General features: G+C 37.0%; 1 protein-coding gene across 1 annotated transcript; it reads left to right on the plus strand.

Annotated features, from left to right (window-relative positions):
- The first annotated feature begins 750 nt into the window (after positions 1 to 750).
- Positions 751 to 13,561, plus strand: LOC111508177 (lon protease homolog, mitochondrial-like). Its single transcript, XM_074170530.1, is given in 4 exon segments — positions 751 to 1,150; positions 1,152 to 1,491; positions 1,494 to 12,873; positions 13,299 to 13,561. Coding segments are annotated over 3 exon segments (2,685 nt in total). The 5' UTR covers positions 751 to 773; the 3' UTR covers positions 3,462 to 12,873; positions 13,299 to 13,561.
- The last annotated feature ends 1,396 nt before the right edge of the window (positions 13,562 to 14,957 follow it).

Here is a 14,957-nt window from a genome sequence, read left to right on the forward strand (position 1 = left end):
GAAACAGCATAAGTTTTCTGCTATTTCATCATCTTCCAAACAGAGAATGCACACAATGTCTTCCGACAGTCCAAGTCTCTTCATATCACGATTCAGACGACAGTGACCTGTAAGTAGGTCTGTTAGACAACGTAGGTCATACCTGCTGTAATACAACAATTGTAATATTTCGTAGGACGTTTAAATCCCTTTGAATGAGCCAAAGCTGGTAGATTTTATTATAAATCTGAAACTTTTCTTGCAGTCCAGGTATTCAGTGTTTGTTTGGCAAAGCCCAAAGCGATGTCAATGACAGGTCTTGGTCCGATGTAACTGCTCACAGCGTCCTTCGTTGCAAAGAAATCAGCAGATTTTTTCCTTCCGGACCAATGTAGCCAGGAATCCAGACCAGATACAATTTTTTGATCCTTCCTATCGAAGAGAGTCTTTTTTGACAGTTCACTACCAACTTAGCTGTTACTTGTTGTGAGCCAAGTGCTTCCAAAGCCGCATCGTGAGCTGCCTGAAAATATTCTTACTTTGTATTACAAAGATGTCCATCTTGCCTGTCTCTTCAGAAATGGAAGTGGCATCAAAAAGTCCTAGCAACTTTATTTTTTCAAATGGAACACCCCGTATATTAATACATTTTTGGAATCGCTCTGGTATTTTAATACTTTTCTGTTAATAATGTCCTATACCTATCTCTATCTGTTTTCGAGATATTTTTGTTCTATAAAAATTAAATTATATTTGTCGCATAATTATGAACACAATTAGATATAGGTACAAAAATGTTACGATTAGTTAGTAGAATCTCTAGATACCAAATGCGTGGAAATAGCCGGATTATGAATAGTTCCATGTTACACTCAAAAGATATTCATGTGTTAACTTGTAAAAATCCTCAGGGATTACTCTCCAAAAACACCTTAGACAACAGGTTTGCAACAAGTGTAAGGTATTTCACAAGTAAAACCCCAGTGGGTTCGGATGATGAACCTCATCCATCACCTGAAGAAGAGTCCTTTAACCCTCAGTTACCTGCTACTGTAGCTGTTCCTGAAGTATGGCCACACGTTCCAGTAATAGCTATTTCAAAAAATATCTTATTTCCCAGATTCATAAAACTCATCGAATTAACTAATCCCCATCTAATAGAACTCATAAGAAGTCAAATTGAATCAGCCCTATTGTGGAATATTTTTGAAAAAACAAGAAGATAACGAGGCTGAAGTTGTTAGTAATATTAATGATGTGTATAATGTCGGTGTCTTTGCACAAATTCATGAAATGCAGGATCTCGGGGATAGGTTGAGATTGGTTGTGATGGCGCATAGACGTATTAAAATTACTGGGCAAATTATGGAAAGTGTTGAGGATGAACCGAAAGAGGAATCAGAATCGGAAAAGCGTAAACGTAAATTGAGAAATAATAGAATAAAGAAATCAGTTTTGGAAACACGCCCATTAGAAGAATCCAAAGAATCAAAGTCTGCAACTGATGAAACCAAGGTAAAATCTCCACTATTCGAGACATTATCAGTCTAAATCCTTTGTACAGAGATAGTTTGCAGCAGATGATGTATCAAGGGCAAACGGTTGTAGATAATCCTGTAAATCTAAGTGATTTTGGTGCGGCCCTAACAGCAGCAGAAAGTAAAGAACTTCAAGAGGTCTTAGAAGAGATGGAAATTCCAAAAAGGCTGATGCTATCTTTATCACTTTTAAAAAAAGAATATGAACTCTCAAAACTTCAGCAAAAAATCGGAAGAGAAGTAGAAAAAAAGGTTAAACAACACCATAGAAAATATATATTGCAAGAACAACTGAAGGTAATCAAAAAAGAATTGGGCTTTGAAAAAGAAGACAAAGATGCAATTGGTGGCAAATTCAAGGAGAAAATAAAAGACAAAGTATTACCTCAAGTCGTATCAGCTGTTATAGATGAGGAATTAAATAAGTTGAGTTTCTTAGAAAGTCACAGCTCGGAATTCAACGTTACAAGAAATTACTTAGATTGGTTGACTTCACTTCCATGGAGTGTTCAAAGTGAGGAAAATCTCAATTTGCAAAGAGCATCTGAAATTTTAGACCAGGACCATTATGGAATGGAAGATATCAAACGTCGTATCTTAGAATTTATTGCAGTTAGCCAGCTGAAAGGCAGTACACAAGGAAAAATATTATGTTTTCATGGCCCTCCTGGTGTAGGAAAAAACAGTATTGCACGGTCCATTGCAAGAGCTCTAAATAGGGAATACTTTAGATTCTCAGTAGGAGGAATGACAGATGTAGCGGAGATAAAAGGGCACCGAAGGACTTACGTAGGTGCAATGCCTGGAAAAGTTATTCAGTGCCTAAAAAAAACTAGGACAGAAAACCCTTTGGTACTTATAGATGAGGTGGATAAAATAGGAAAGGGTTACTCAGGCGATCCCAGTTCTGCCCTTCTTGAACTGCTTGATCCAGAACAAAATTCCAATTTTCTTGATCATTACCTTGACGTTCCAGTGGACTTGTCCAAAGTCCTATTTATCTGTACAGCAAATGTAGTCGATACTATTCCAGAACCTCTTCGAGACCGTATGGAAATGATTGATATGTCTGGCTACGTTGCAGAAGAAAAATTAGCTATTGCCAAACAGTATCTACTTCCACAGGCTATGAAAGATAGCGGTTTGAAGGATGATACAATAAAAGTAGAAGACGAAGCTTTGAAAATTTTAATCAGGGAAAGTGGTGTCAGAAATTTGCAGAAACATATAGAAAAAGTGGTGAGAAAGGTGGCATATAAGGTGGTCAAAGAAGAATCATCCTTTGTGCAAGTAGATGGAAAGAATTCACAGCTTTTCGTTGGGAAACCAGTATTCACCCATGATAGGATGTATCCTGTCACTCCACCTGGTGTAGTTATGGGATTGGCTTGGACTGCAATGGGTGGTTCAACTTTATAGATTGAAACTACTGCCCGCCGTTTACCCACAGAAAAAGAGACTGATGGAAGCTTGGAACTCACTGGTCATCTTGGAGATGTAATGAAAGAATCTGCAAAAATAGCCCTTACTGTAGCTAGAAATTTCCTCCATGAAAAGGATCCAGCTAATAAATTTTTATTCACAAATCATTTGCATTTACATGTGCCTGAGGGAGCAACCCCTAAGGATGGCCCTAGTGCAGGATGTACAATCGTAACAGCGTTACTGTCTTTGGCTAAAGGACAATCAATAAGACAAGATGTTGCTATGACCGGAGAGATATCTTTATTGGGAAAAGTTTTACCAGTTGGAGGTATTAAAGAAAAAACAATTGCGACAAAACGATCTGGCATCAAATGTATCATTCTCCCAGATGAAAATAAAAAAGACTTCAATGACTTGCCCAAGTTCATCACCGAAGGATTAGAAGTTCACTTTGTATATAACTTTAACGAAATCTATAATATCGTTTTTGAAGAAACACAACCTCGGCTGACAATATAGTTTTTTTTTGTTATTTTTCTTTTTACACTTATATGAATAGAAGTGTTTATTTTTTATCCACATTTATATTAAAAGATGATTTAAATTTCAAAAATAAATTGTGCTAAATATGGTCCAAAACATAGCCTTAATTGAAATTAAGTACATCAGTACTCTCAATTCATGAAAAGTTTATATTTGGATGATAGTTTGGAAAAACTCGATATATCCAAATAACACCAAGAAATCGACTCCATATCATACAGGGCGTGCTAAAATTACTATTATTTCCATTGTGCATAAAAGTAGTCAAAAGTTAATTTTTTCAAATGAAACCCCCTGTATATTACTCGGTAAATTGAAAGATGGTGAAAAATGCTTCCAGATGATATATCATGTCCCTATACCTAAATCGTCAAGTTTTATCAATAAAGTCGCTTCTTCTAGAAACATTATTTTTTTTTAGAATTTTGATTTAGGTAGCAGTGGAATTATCAAGCTTATAGCAGTTCGGTTACTTTTATAAGTAATTTACAAAGAGTTATCGACGGTGTTTCGAATCATCTTCCAAAATGAATGCAAATATCGATTATTCAAACGAAGTTCTTATGAAATTATTTATTATACACGGACAGTGTGATCAAATCATTGCCAGAACTTGTAGAAAATTCAACCAAATAGAGGTTCAACTAGAGGTTCATTGGTGTTAATTCAGGAAATCCTGAATTAACACCAATGAACGAGAGGAAGTTTGTAAGATTACAAAATAATTTCCCTAACTATGGTTCCATGTTGAAAGCGCCTTCAACATTACCAAATGAGGACAATACTGTTAACGTTTTGGCATATTTTTATGCATATCCAGAAGCTTCCATTCGCAGTGCAGAAAAAGATTTAGGTGTATCACATGCTTCAGTACAACAAATTTTGAAAAATCACGGAATGCATCCGTATAAATTTACCAAAGTTCAAGCTCTAAAAGCAGAAGACTTCGAACGTAGAATGCATTTTTCTGAATCCCTTTTGATTCATACACAGGAAGATCGGGAATATTTGTCAAAAATAATTTGGAGCGACGAATCAAAATTTACGAGGCATGGTATTTTCAATAGAAGGAATAAACATTTTTGGGCTGATCATAATCCTCATGTTATAAAAGAAATGGGTTTTCAAGAAAAATTTGACCTGAATGTTTTCTGTATTCTGAAGAAAAATAAAATTAGCTTTTTAATTTATGAAGACACACTGAATGCAGAGAGATATCTCCAAATCTTAAGGACGACTGTAACCGATTTTCTTTAAAATTTGCCTTTAGAGGAATATAGGAATTCGTGGTTTCAACTGGACGGAGCGCCAGCTCATTCCACCTAGGAAGTTTCCAGGAAACTTGACGAACTCTTCGACGATCGTTGGTTTAGACGTTTAGGGCCGTGGGATTGGCCACCGAGATCACCCGATCTCACGCCACTTGACTTTTTTCTATGGGGTGTTTTAAAAGAAAAAGTATACAGTACGCCAGTGCCTACCAAAGAATAATTGCGACGGCGAATAGTGCGGAGTATTGAAGATCTGGATCCCCAGGAAATTGAAAAAGCAACCACAAGCCGTTTGAAGGTGATTGACAATGTTTCGTGATGAATTTCACTAGTTCGGACTTCCATTGTCTACTATATAAAATGATTTGAAATCCCTGAAACAAGTAAAAAAGAATAATTAAAAAAGAATAGTTGAAAATAACAATTATATTAAGCAACAATAAACCTGAAATGAAATGATAGTGAAGTAACCTACAAGTAAAAATATAATAATTGAATAAATAAAAATTAAAGGAATGCAAAAAGAAAATAATAAAAAATAAAAAAGTGTAGAGATTCCAAGTCACGTTTGTTCACGACGTTTCGATTGTTGGTATCTACAATCGTCTTCGGGTGATGACTGGACTGATTCCTCCGAGAGATGACTATTTTATAGGTCGTTGAAATACTTTCACTTTCTCTACTTTCCATTTTCCGCTTCACTGATTCCGTGAGAGATGACCGATTTGGCGGGAGTTGGTCATTTTCCGTTTGATGATGGGTTTCCATATGTTTTGTATATCTACGCTGGCCTGGCTGAATACGTTGTTGGACAACATGTATGCGGCTTCCTTAAATTTTCTCCTGAACCAATGTTCCTCTCTGTGCAAGATCTCAGCTTGGGACCACTCGATGTTGTGTTGATGGGTCCAAACATGGTCTGCTATTCCTGATTTGCTGGTTTCTCCTCGCTGTGTGTGCTTCTTGTACTCGGCAATGCGGACATTCAATGGCCTCTTAGTTTCACCAATATAGGATTTTTCGCACTCACAGGGTATCCGGTAAATGCAATTCTTGGAATCGCAGTCCGCGTTTGGGGGCCTGGTTTTCGTGAGGCTGCTACGGATAGTGTTACCGGATCTGAAACAGGTTCTAATGTTGTACTTGGAACCAATTCTTCTTATCCTCTCCGATAATCCTCTGAAGTAGGGAAGTGCAAGCACTGGTTGTGACGGCTTCTCTTCCTTGCGAGGCTGCTGCTGTCTTTTAGCCAAAGTCTTTTCTACCATCGCTTTGGAGTATCCATTCTGCTGAAGATCGTTTTTGATGATGTCTAGTTCCTCTCGAGACCTTCCTTTGTATTACAGAGCCCATAAGCACGGTCTAATAGAGTCTTGATGATTCCTCTTTTTGTCGATTGATGGTGGTTGGATTCGTGGTTCAGATACTGTCCCGTATGAGTGGGTTTTCGGTATACAGATGTTTCCCACTTAGTGTCGGTCCTCTTCACCAAAACGTCTAAGACTGGCAATTCATTGTGGATTTCCTTCTCCATTGTGAAAGTGATGGAAGGTCTCACGCTGTTGATGTGTTTCAGAAAGGCCACTCATACGGGACAGTATCTGAACCACGAATCCAACCACCATCAATCGACAAAAAGAGGAATCATCAAGACTCTATTAGACCGTGCTTTTGGGCTCTGTAATACAAAGGAAGGTCTCGAGAAGGAACTAGACATCATCAAAAACGATCTTCAGCGGAATGGATACTCCAAAGCGATGGTAGAAAAGACTTTGGCTAAAAGACAGCAGGAGCCTCGCAAGGAAGAGAACCCGTCACAACCAGTGCTTGCACTTCCCTACATCAGAGGATTATCGGAGAGGATAAGAAGAATTGGTTCCAAGTACAACATTAGAACCTGTTTCAGATTCGGTAACACTATCCGTAGCAGCCTCACGAAAACCAGGCCCCCAAACGCGGACTGCGATTCCAAGAATTGCATTTACCGGATACCCTGTGAGTGCGGAAAATCCTATATTGGTGAAACTAAGAGGCCATTGAATGTTCGCATTGCCGAGCACAAGAAGCACACACAGCGAGGAGAAACCAGCAAATCAGGAATAGCAGACCATGTTTGGACCCATCAACACAACATCGAGTGGTCCCAAGCTGAGATCTTGCACAGAGAGGAACATTGGTTCAGGAGAAAATTTAAGGAAGCCGCATACATGTTGTCCAACAACGTATTCAGCCAGGCCAGCGTAGATATACGAAACATATGGAAACCCATCATCAAACGGAAAATGACCAACTCCCGCCAAATCGGTCATCTCTCACGGAATCAGTGAAGCGGAAAATGGAAAGTAGAGAAAGTGAAAGTATTTCAACGACCTATAAAATAGTCATCTCTCGGAGGAATCAGTCCAGTCATCACCCGAAGACGATTGTAGATACCAACAATCGAAACGTCGTGAACTAACGTGACTTGGAATCTCTACACTTTTTTATTTTTTATTATTTTCTTTTTGCATTCCTTTAATTTTTATTTATTCAATTATTATATTTTTACTTGTAGGTTACTTCACTATCATTTCATTTCAGGTTTATTGTTGCTTAATATAATTGTTATTTTCAACTATTCTTTTTTAATTATTCTTTTTTACTTGTTTCAGGGATTTCAAATCATTTTATATAGTAGACAATGGAAGTCCGAACTAGTGAAATTAACTACAAGTCGCGTACAAAAAAAAATATTAAAGTATTTAGAATGTAATGGACAACATTTTCAGCATTTATTGTGAAAATGTGATATTTTGTTTACAATTTTGTTATTTTGAATCATCCTATTCTGTTATTGTCTGTACTTTCACATGTTTTAGCCCACAAAATCTTACCTTTTACCTAGAAATGACTGATTTTTGGTACAGCTGTTCCCTGGAAACTTTGAGCCATAGTTAAGGAAATTATTTTGTAACCTTACAAACTTCCTATCGTTCATTGGTGTTAATTCATTGGTGTTAATTCAGGATACATTTGGTTGAATTTTTTACACGTTCTGACAATGATTTGATCACTTTGTTCATGTGTATAATAAATAATTTCATAAGAACTTCGTTTGAATAATCGATATTTGCATTCATTTTGGAAGATGATTCGAAACACCGTCGATAACTCTTTGTAAATTACTTATAAAAGTAACCGAACTGCTATAAGCTTGATAATTCCACAGCTACCTAAATCCAAATTCTAAAAAAAAATAATGTTTCTAGAAGAAGCGACTTCATTGAGAAAACTTGACGATTTAGGTATAGGGACATGATATATCATCTTGAAGCATTTTTTAACATCTTTCAATTTACAGGGGGTTTCATTTGATAAAATGAACTTTTGACTACTTTTATTTCAATTAAGGCTATGTTTTGGACCATATTTAGCACAATTTATTTTTTATCTCGAAAACAGATAGAGATAGGTATAGGGCATTATTAACAAAAAAGTATTAAAATACCAGAGCGATTCCAAAAATGTATTAATATACGGGGTGTTCCATTTAAAAAAATAAAGTTGCTAGGACTTTTTGATGGAAGTGGCAACGCCGCAATGATGAAAATATTTTAGATCGAATATTTAGGTAAGGAAATGTGAGAGGTGAAATTTTCAGAAAAATCATGCTTTGCGTTTTCCAGAAACGTCTAACCTACCATCGACCGTAAGCCACGCTGTATATATAATATATATATATATATATATATATATATATATATATATATATATATATATATATATATATATATATATATATATATATATACATGAAAATGATATTTTTGATATTGAATAATGTGGAATACTTTTTTTTATAATTTTTTAATGTCGTTTATCATGGTGATTCATATTGTTTAAATATTACAGGATGTTTTTTTTTGTTAGTAAATCGACAACCTCGGCAAAACTTATTCATTTTTACTAATAAAAAAAAACTCATGCTCAAATTTGTCATAATGCACCTCTCCGGAATATTCCGATTCCCACCCCGAAGTATGCTTGACATTTTTGTCAAACGATCCCTTCAGTGTGTTCAATACGGCATCAACAGTGCCCGATTACACGGAACTGAGGCTGTAGGTGTCGCAATTCAACTGAGTAGGGGTTGTCACAGAATAATCTCGGTCTACAATCCCCCGAGCAATCGATTACTCCCTGAATCACTGGATGAACTGCTGATGGGAAGCAACACTCCGATAATTGCTGCTGGTGACTTTAATGCCAAGCACAGAGCATGGAGCAGAGCCACTAATCGAAACGGCCAAGCGCTCCATGCGCACGTTGACAGACATGAATATCTTGTGCTGGGATCAGATGAGCCTACATACTATCGCGGGCGTACTAGACATCGCGTTTTTCAGAAACGTCTCTGTGACTAGAGAAATTTATGTTCTGTCGGAACTGGATTCCGATCATAATCCAGTAATCCTGGTATTGGGCGATGATCTTCCTTCCCCTGATTATCGCATGAAATCTAAGACGGACTGGGATGTCTTCATCACAGCCAAGCTCGGAGAGATGCGCGCCCCTCCTGAGGTACTCGACTCTCCCGACGAACTCGACGCGGCAGTCGAACGTTTCGAGCTTTCCGTGACTGATGCGTTTCGAGCGGCCATCTCCAGGGAGGAATGTCCGCTGAGGAGCTATAATGAGTTTCCCCCTCGTATCAAAGCCCTGATACGAGAGAGAAAACGCCTGAGAAGGCTCTACCAGCGAACCCTTTTCCCAGGGGATAAAATCGCGGCAAATAGGATGCCAACCAAGTCTAGCAGGCCATCATTGACCATCGAAACGAAAGGTGGGAAGAGCTTTTAGAATCCTTCGAACCTGGGAGTGACTAGCTTTGGCGAGTCACTTGTAGGCTCAAGGAGAAGAAGACTACTCTCTCACCCATTCACGGAGAGTGCGGAGTGTGCTACTCCCCCGCCAACAAAGTGTTGGCCTTTGCTGACACGATTGAACGTCAGTTTTAGCTTAACGTTGACGACGACGACAACATCGACCGCGATATGCTGTTGGAAGACCGGGTTCACCGAGTCCTCAAGGAAGATGACGACGACGACATCCGTCCAGCTTCTGTAGAAAAGCTGAAGGGATACATCAGTAGATGAACAAACTTGTTCCTGGACCACTTGGGAGTGGGGAAACGTCATCGAAATCGACGCAGGATGGAACGAGTATCGTAGCGATTCAAGCGTGGAACTCCGCCCCTCGGCGGAGTTCCACGCGGTTAGGTGGTACTCCACCTAACCTATCAGCTCCCTTAGTACTCCACCCTTGGGATTCCGCATCAGCGCTCAGGCCTCCTTGTCACGTGATTTTAATTTAAAAAAGTTTATAATTATGAGATTCGAACCTGGATCGTCCGCGTGGTAGACATTGTCCTTAGCCTCTACACCAACGTAAGATATTGAAGGTAACTGCGAATGTTGGATATTTACAGCGTTAGTTTTGTCGGGACCGAAATATACTTATACTTGACAGCATTTTTTTTTTGATTTCCCTAGACTGTAATCATCATTATCTTGTTGAAGATAGGAAAATATACTTAGATTTGGGAAATAATTAATATTTCATGTAAAGATGTGTATGTGTGTGTAAGAGCGAAAGACGCGTGTGACGTAATCGATGCAAAGAGAGATGGAGATGTTATCGAGATTTACCGGTTGCTGGCGCAAGCAAGTGTTGTCGGTTAGACAATAAATCGTTGTTTATGGAGCAATGTAGCGTTGCCGGTTTTGAAATTAATCGTGAACGATTCGATGGAAATTGGAAGCGCGAAAGTGATATATTAATAATAATGAATCAAATTTAAGAAAAAACATTACAGATTAATAAGGCTGTATCGTTTCAAAGTGTGATCCCTCAATGTTACAAGGTATCTCAAAATGCATCATTGAAAACAAACATGGCGTTGAGTGTACAGGGTGCGTCAAAATACATCACCGATGTACATAATCTAAATTTGAGATTTAAACATCTCTTGACTGCACCTAAACATAAAACTTCTTTTTTTCGAGGATCTTTTTCTTATAACATTGCACACTTATATAATCGGCTACCCATTGAATTCAAATCCCTATCACCACTTAGTTTCAAGAAATATTTGAAGAGATTCATGCTACAATCCGGTTCTCTTCTTTTATAACAGTTATCAGTTGACACCTATACATATGTTTTTACAATAAATATGAAGAACTCATCAAATTTATCATCATATTTGTAACATGATTTTCCACACATAGAACATATAATTTTCATTTATTCGTTTATTGCCTCTCTTTTCTACTTTTCTTCTGCTTCTCTCCCTTTTTTCCTTTTTTTTTCTTCTTCTTTCTAGTTTTAATTAAGCAAACAATGTGTATTATTATAAGTTATCTCTTACTGGTTGGATGGAAGAGCATTTTCTGCCTTGATTCGTCATGCGCAGACGTTGAATTCTGCCATTTGTTAGGTTAGATTAGTATCCCTTGTACTGAGTAACCTTTCAATAAAAGCATTTATTATTATTATTATTATTATCATTTAAGAAAAAAAACATGTTGGTTTAAAATATGATATTAATGTGTATACAGGGCGTTTCAAAATACATTATTTGAGAAAAAAACATGTCGATTCAACAGAAGTCTAGCGTTCCAACATGTCGGAAGTCTCGTATCTTTGTTAACCAAGTTAGCATCATCAGGAGAAGAAGGAGATGGCACCAAAGGTGTCGAGGAGTTACGTATTGTGGAGTTAACATTCGGAAATGGGGAAAGCGTCCGTTTTAAAAACGTTTTGACTGTTTTGCGTGCCACCGTTTTGCGTGCGACCGTTTTCCGTCCGTTTTCGATCGTTTTTCGTGTGTTTTCGATCGTTTTTCGTGTGTTTTCGATCGTTTTTCGTGCGTTTTCCGTGCGTTTATTCGTTATCGTTTCATCGTTATTGTCGTAACGGTTTTTCGTGTTTCAATATGACAGTCATTCATCATTTAACGCGTTCCTCTAACCAAGTAAGCATCATCAGGAAATGACTAAAGTCCATGCTTTGTCATATGAAGATTCATTTTGCGAATTTTCAGACTCTTGAACGGAACCTTGTGGAACACTCAGCCTAACTTCTGGTAAAGAGTGGTGTCGTCAGCCAATCAGAATGGAGAACTCAAATATCAGTAGAATAATTGTGCTGGATGAAATTGAACTGGAGAATGTGGGTCGAATAATAATAATTATAGCGATAAAACATTAAAACCTTGAAAGTGACGTAGTCAGCCTTGGAGGTGGTGGCGTGTGTGATGATCTGTGGAAATTAAGGAGTTATTAGAAAAAAAATTGTACAACTGTCAGAAGGGCACTAAGTTGTATAATCGCTAATAATGATCGGATCGTCGCGTACAGCACGTCAAATGAAAGGATAAAAAATGCAGAATTCATCGACGAAGAAAAATCGAAGATGACGCAATATATCAGGAAAAAACTAAGCCAAATCTTCGTTAATGATAGTTGAATCTCAACGTGCACACATCAGATGGAAGAAAAACGAATACAGAGTGTACCGACAGAGAAAAAACAAAAATGGCGTAACGAATATAATATCCAACGCCTAATTTGAAAGAACATAGGAAGAATTGCAAATTTAACAAAAATCATTGAACAAACTTGGAATTGAAAAATGTTGGGTCATGAACAACTATAAGTTTATTCCAATTGCCGAAGCTTGATTCAAAACGCAGAATTTATTGACAAAAAAAATTAAAAAATCATTGTATACTGAAACATATGATATATTTGGATTCCTTAGGGTGAGAAGGTTTCGAAACCATAAAAAAACGACCACTTCCGGTTTTCACTTCCGGTCGTCAGATTTCGATAATTTCGACATCAATGGATTCATTTACATGTCATGAAACATAATTAATCATTTGTCGAAGCCAAAAGGGCCTTATAACCTATTTTCATTATACTAGCAGCAACAGACCGATGTGGGTACCCATTTCAAATGATTTCTTTTGTAGATTATAAAATCATCAGGAAAATACGCTATTGTGTTCAAAGGGTTAATGGACATTGGGAAACCGAATCTTGTCGTTTCATTTGAGATTGTACGAAATTAAGGTTAGTATTGTTTCCAATTTTTTCTTTGTTTTATAGACAAAGAGTTTTTGGGTGTATACAATATTTTTCATTCGGGTCAAAAATTCTCATTCACAGATATGATCCGCATAAAGTAGTGTTTCCATACAATATTTTTCCTTCACTTAGTACGTGCACAATATGTGTTTTAAATTCGTTATTTTGAATGACACTTGATTTTTTATTTTCATTATAAGTGTAGCAATTACTTCATGAAAGACATTTCCCTCTCTGTTGCCAAAAAAATTTTTTTAGTGTATGTTTTTATTGAAAAATCGAATTTATTTCAAAATAATACACCAATGTGTGCAGTATCAGTCAGAGTCATCTCAACAACAACATTCAGAACCATCGTAGCAACCTTTCCAGAACGAGTTTAAAATCTCAGCAGTTTCCATTTTTTTCAGTCTATAGTTGCTCATTATGAGGCTAGAATTCGTCGATGTTAAGGGATTTGTTGGACAGACTGCGTCTATTCAATATATACACAACTGTAGTGAATTTGGAAGACTTTGAAGATTCATGGTGGTGTATTCCAAAATTGGAGAAAAACACGCTGTTCTGTATGGGTCATTCCAAAGGAAATTAGTTCAGCTGCGGTTTCAATAACGTTAATATTTTATATAAATGGCTTTATAATATATTACCAAAATAAATAAAATACATATCACACACATCTTTTGTTGAAAATGAAAACTTATCTTATACAGAAAATATGCAATAACAAAATTATATACCAGATTTTATAGAGATGAAGAAACATCATATTGAAAGATACTAAGTTGACAAAAACAGGACATTTTAGAAATAAAGGAAATAAGTTTGTCTGTCATTTTAAATTCTGATTCGTTGGGTCGATATAACAAAAAGTGGCATTTTATATCTTGAATTTTATTCAGGACATTATTATAGATGATTGATATTTGACATTAAATTTCAATTGTGATATTTGGAAATTCATTTCGTATTGTAGTTTTTTCGAAATTCCCATTCAAAATAGCATCCTTTGATATAGATACCGGACGAGTCTATTATGTGTAGATAACCTGAGTTTCATTTGTTCGGATTTCTGAGTTCTTGGACATATAAACATAACAAAGTAACGATACAGACAAATATGAAAAATCGTCATAAAATAATTCAAATCCATTCAAGTGAATACATGAATTAAAAGATATTTTAACCTCAACTTCGATATTCTGAAACAAAAACACAGTATTCACAATTCCATCTTTCGTTATTCCAAGTTCATAGTAATCAAAATTGATACGATTATAATATATATAGGAATATAAAACTACACACATCGGAAAAGTCTAGGGATATTTTTGAAAATGGCAATAATTTTTTTTTAGATCGCTTTAGGGGAAAAAAGTTGACGGGTGATTATTAAACGAATGTAACTTACAACAAAATTTATTAAATGGTCAAAAATACTGAGTGCGCATATAAGCAAAACTAAAAAAAAATATGGCTCTTTGGCACCCCGAAAACAAATCATAATGCAAAAAAAATTGGAATCAGTACAAAGTATGGCCTCCACGCTGGTTTATTACGGCCCTACATCTATCGTGCATCGACAAAATGAGATTGTCAATGTCTTGTTGCGGTACATTTGCCCATTCAGCGATTAAAAGCTCTCTCAATTGAAACGTTGTGTGAATGTTCCCCATATGCGGAGTAATTCTTCGTTGAAGCATGTCCCACTCATGCTCGATGGGATTCAGGTCCGGTGATTGTGCTGGCCATGGCAATACATCAACTCCTTCGTTGGTGAGCCAGTCAGTCACTAGACGCGCGACATGTGGACGAGCATTATCGTGCATTAGGTGGAAGTTTTCACCAACAGCACCAGCAAACGGACGGACGATAGGTAGAAGAATGGTGTCGAGGTACTGTCGAGCTGTGAGGGAGCGATTTGGAAAAACGAGATCGGTTCTGCCGCCGATCATGATTCCGCCCCATAGCATTACTGTACCACCTCTGTATGTGTGGACTTCCTGGACGTGTCTCAAACGTTCATTATTTCCAGGTCGTCTCCACAGTCTTACTCGACGAGAATCTGG

This window comes from Leptinotarsa decemlineata, unplaced genomic scaffold (genome assembly GCF_025532065.1).
Source record: "Leptinotarsa decemlineata unplaced genomic scaffold, Ldec_3_MD MMD2_P_RNA_scaffold_9, whole genome shotgun sequence".
In the NCBI taxonomy this organism is placed as follows: domain Eukaryota; kingdom Metazoa; phylum Arthropoda; class Insecta; order Coleoptera; family Chrysomelidae; genus Leptinotarsa; species Leptinotarsa decemlineata.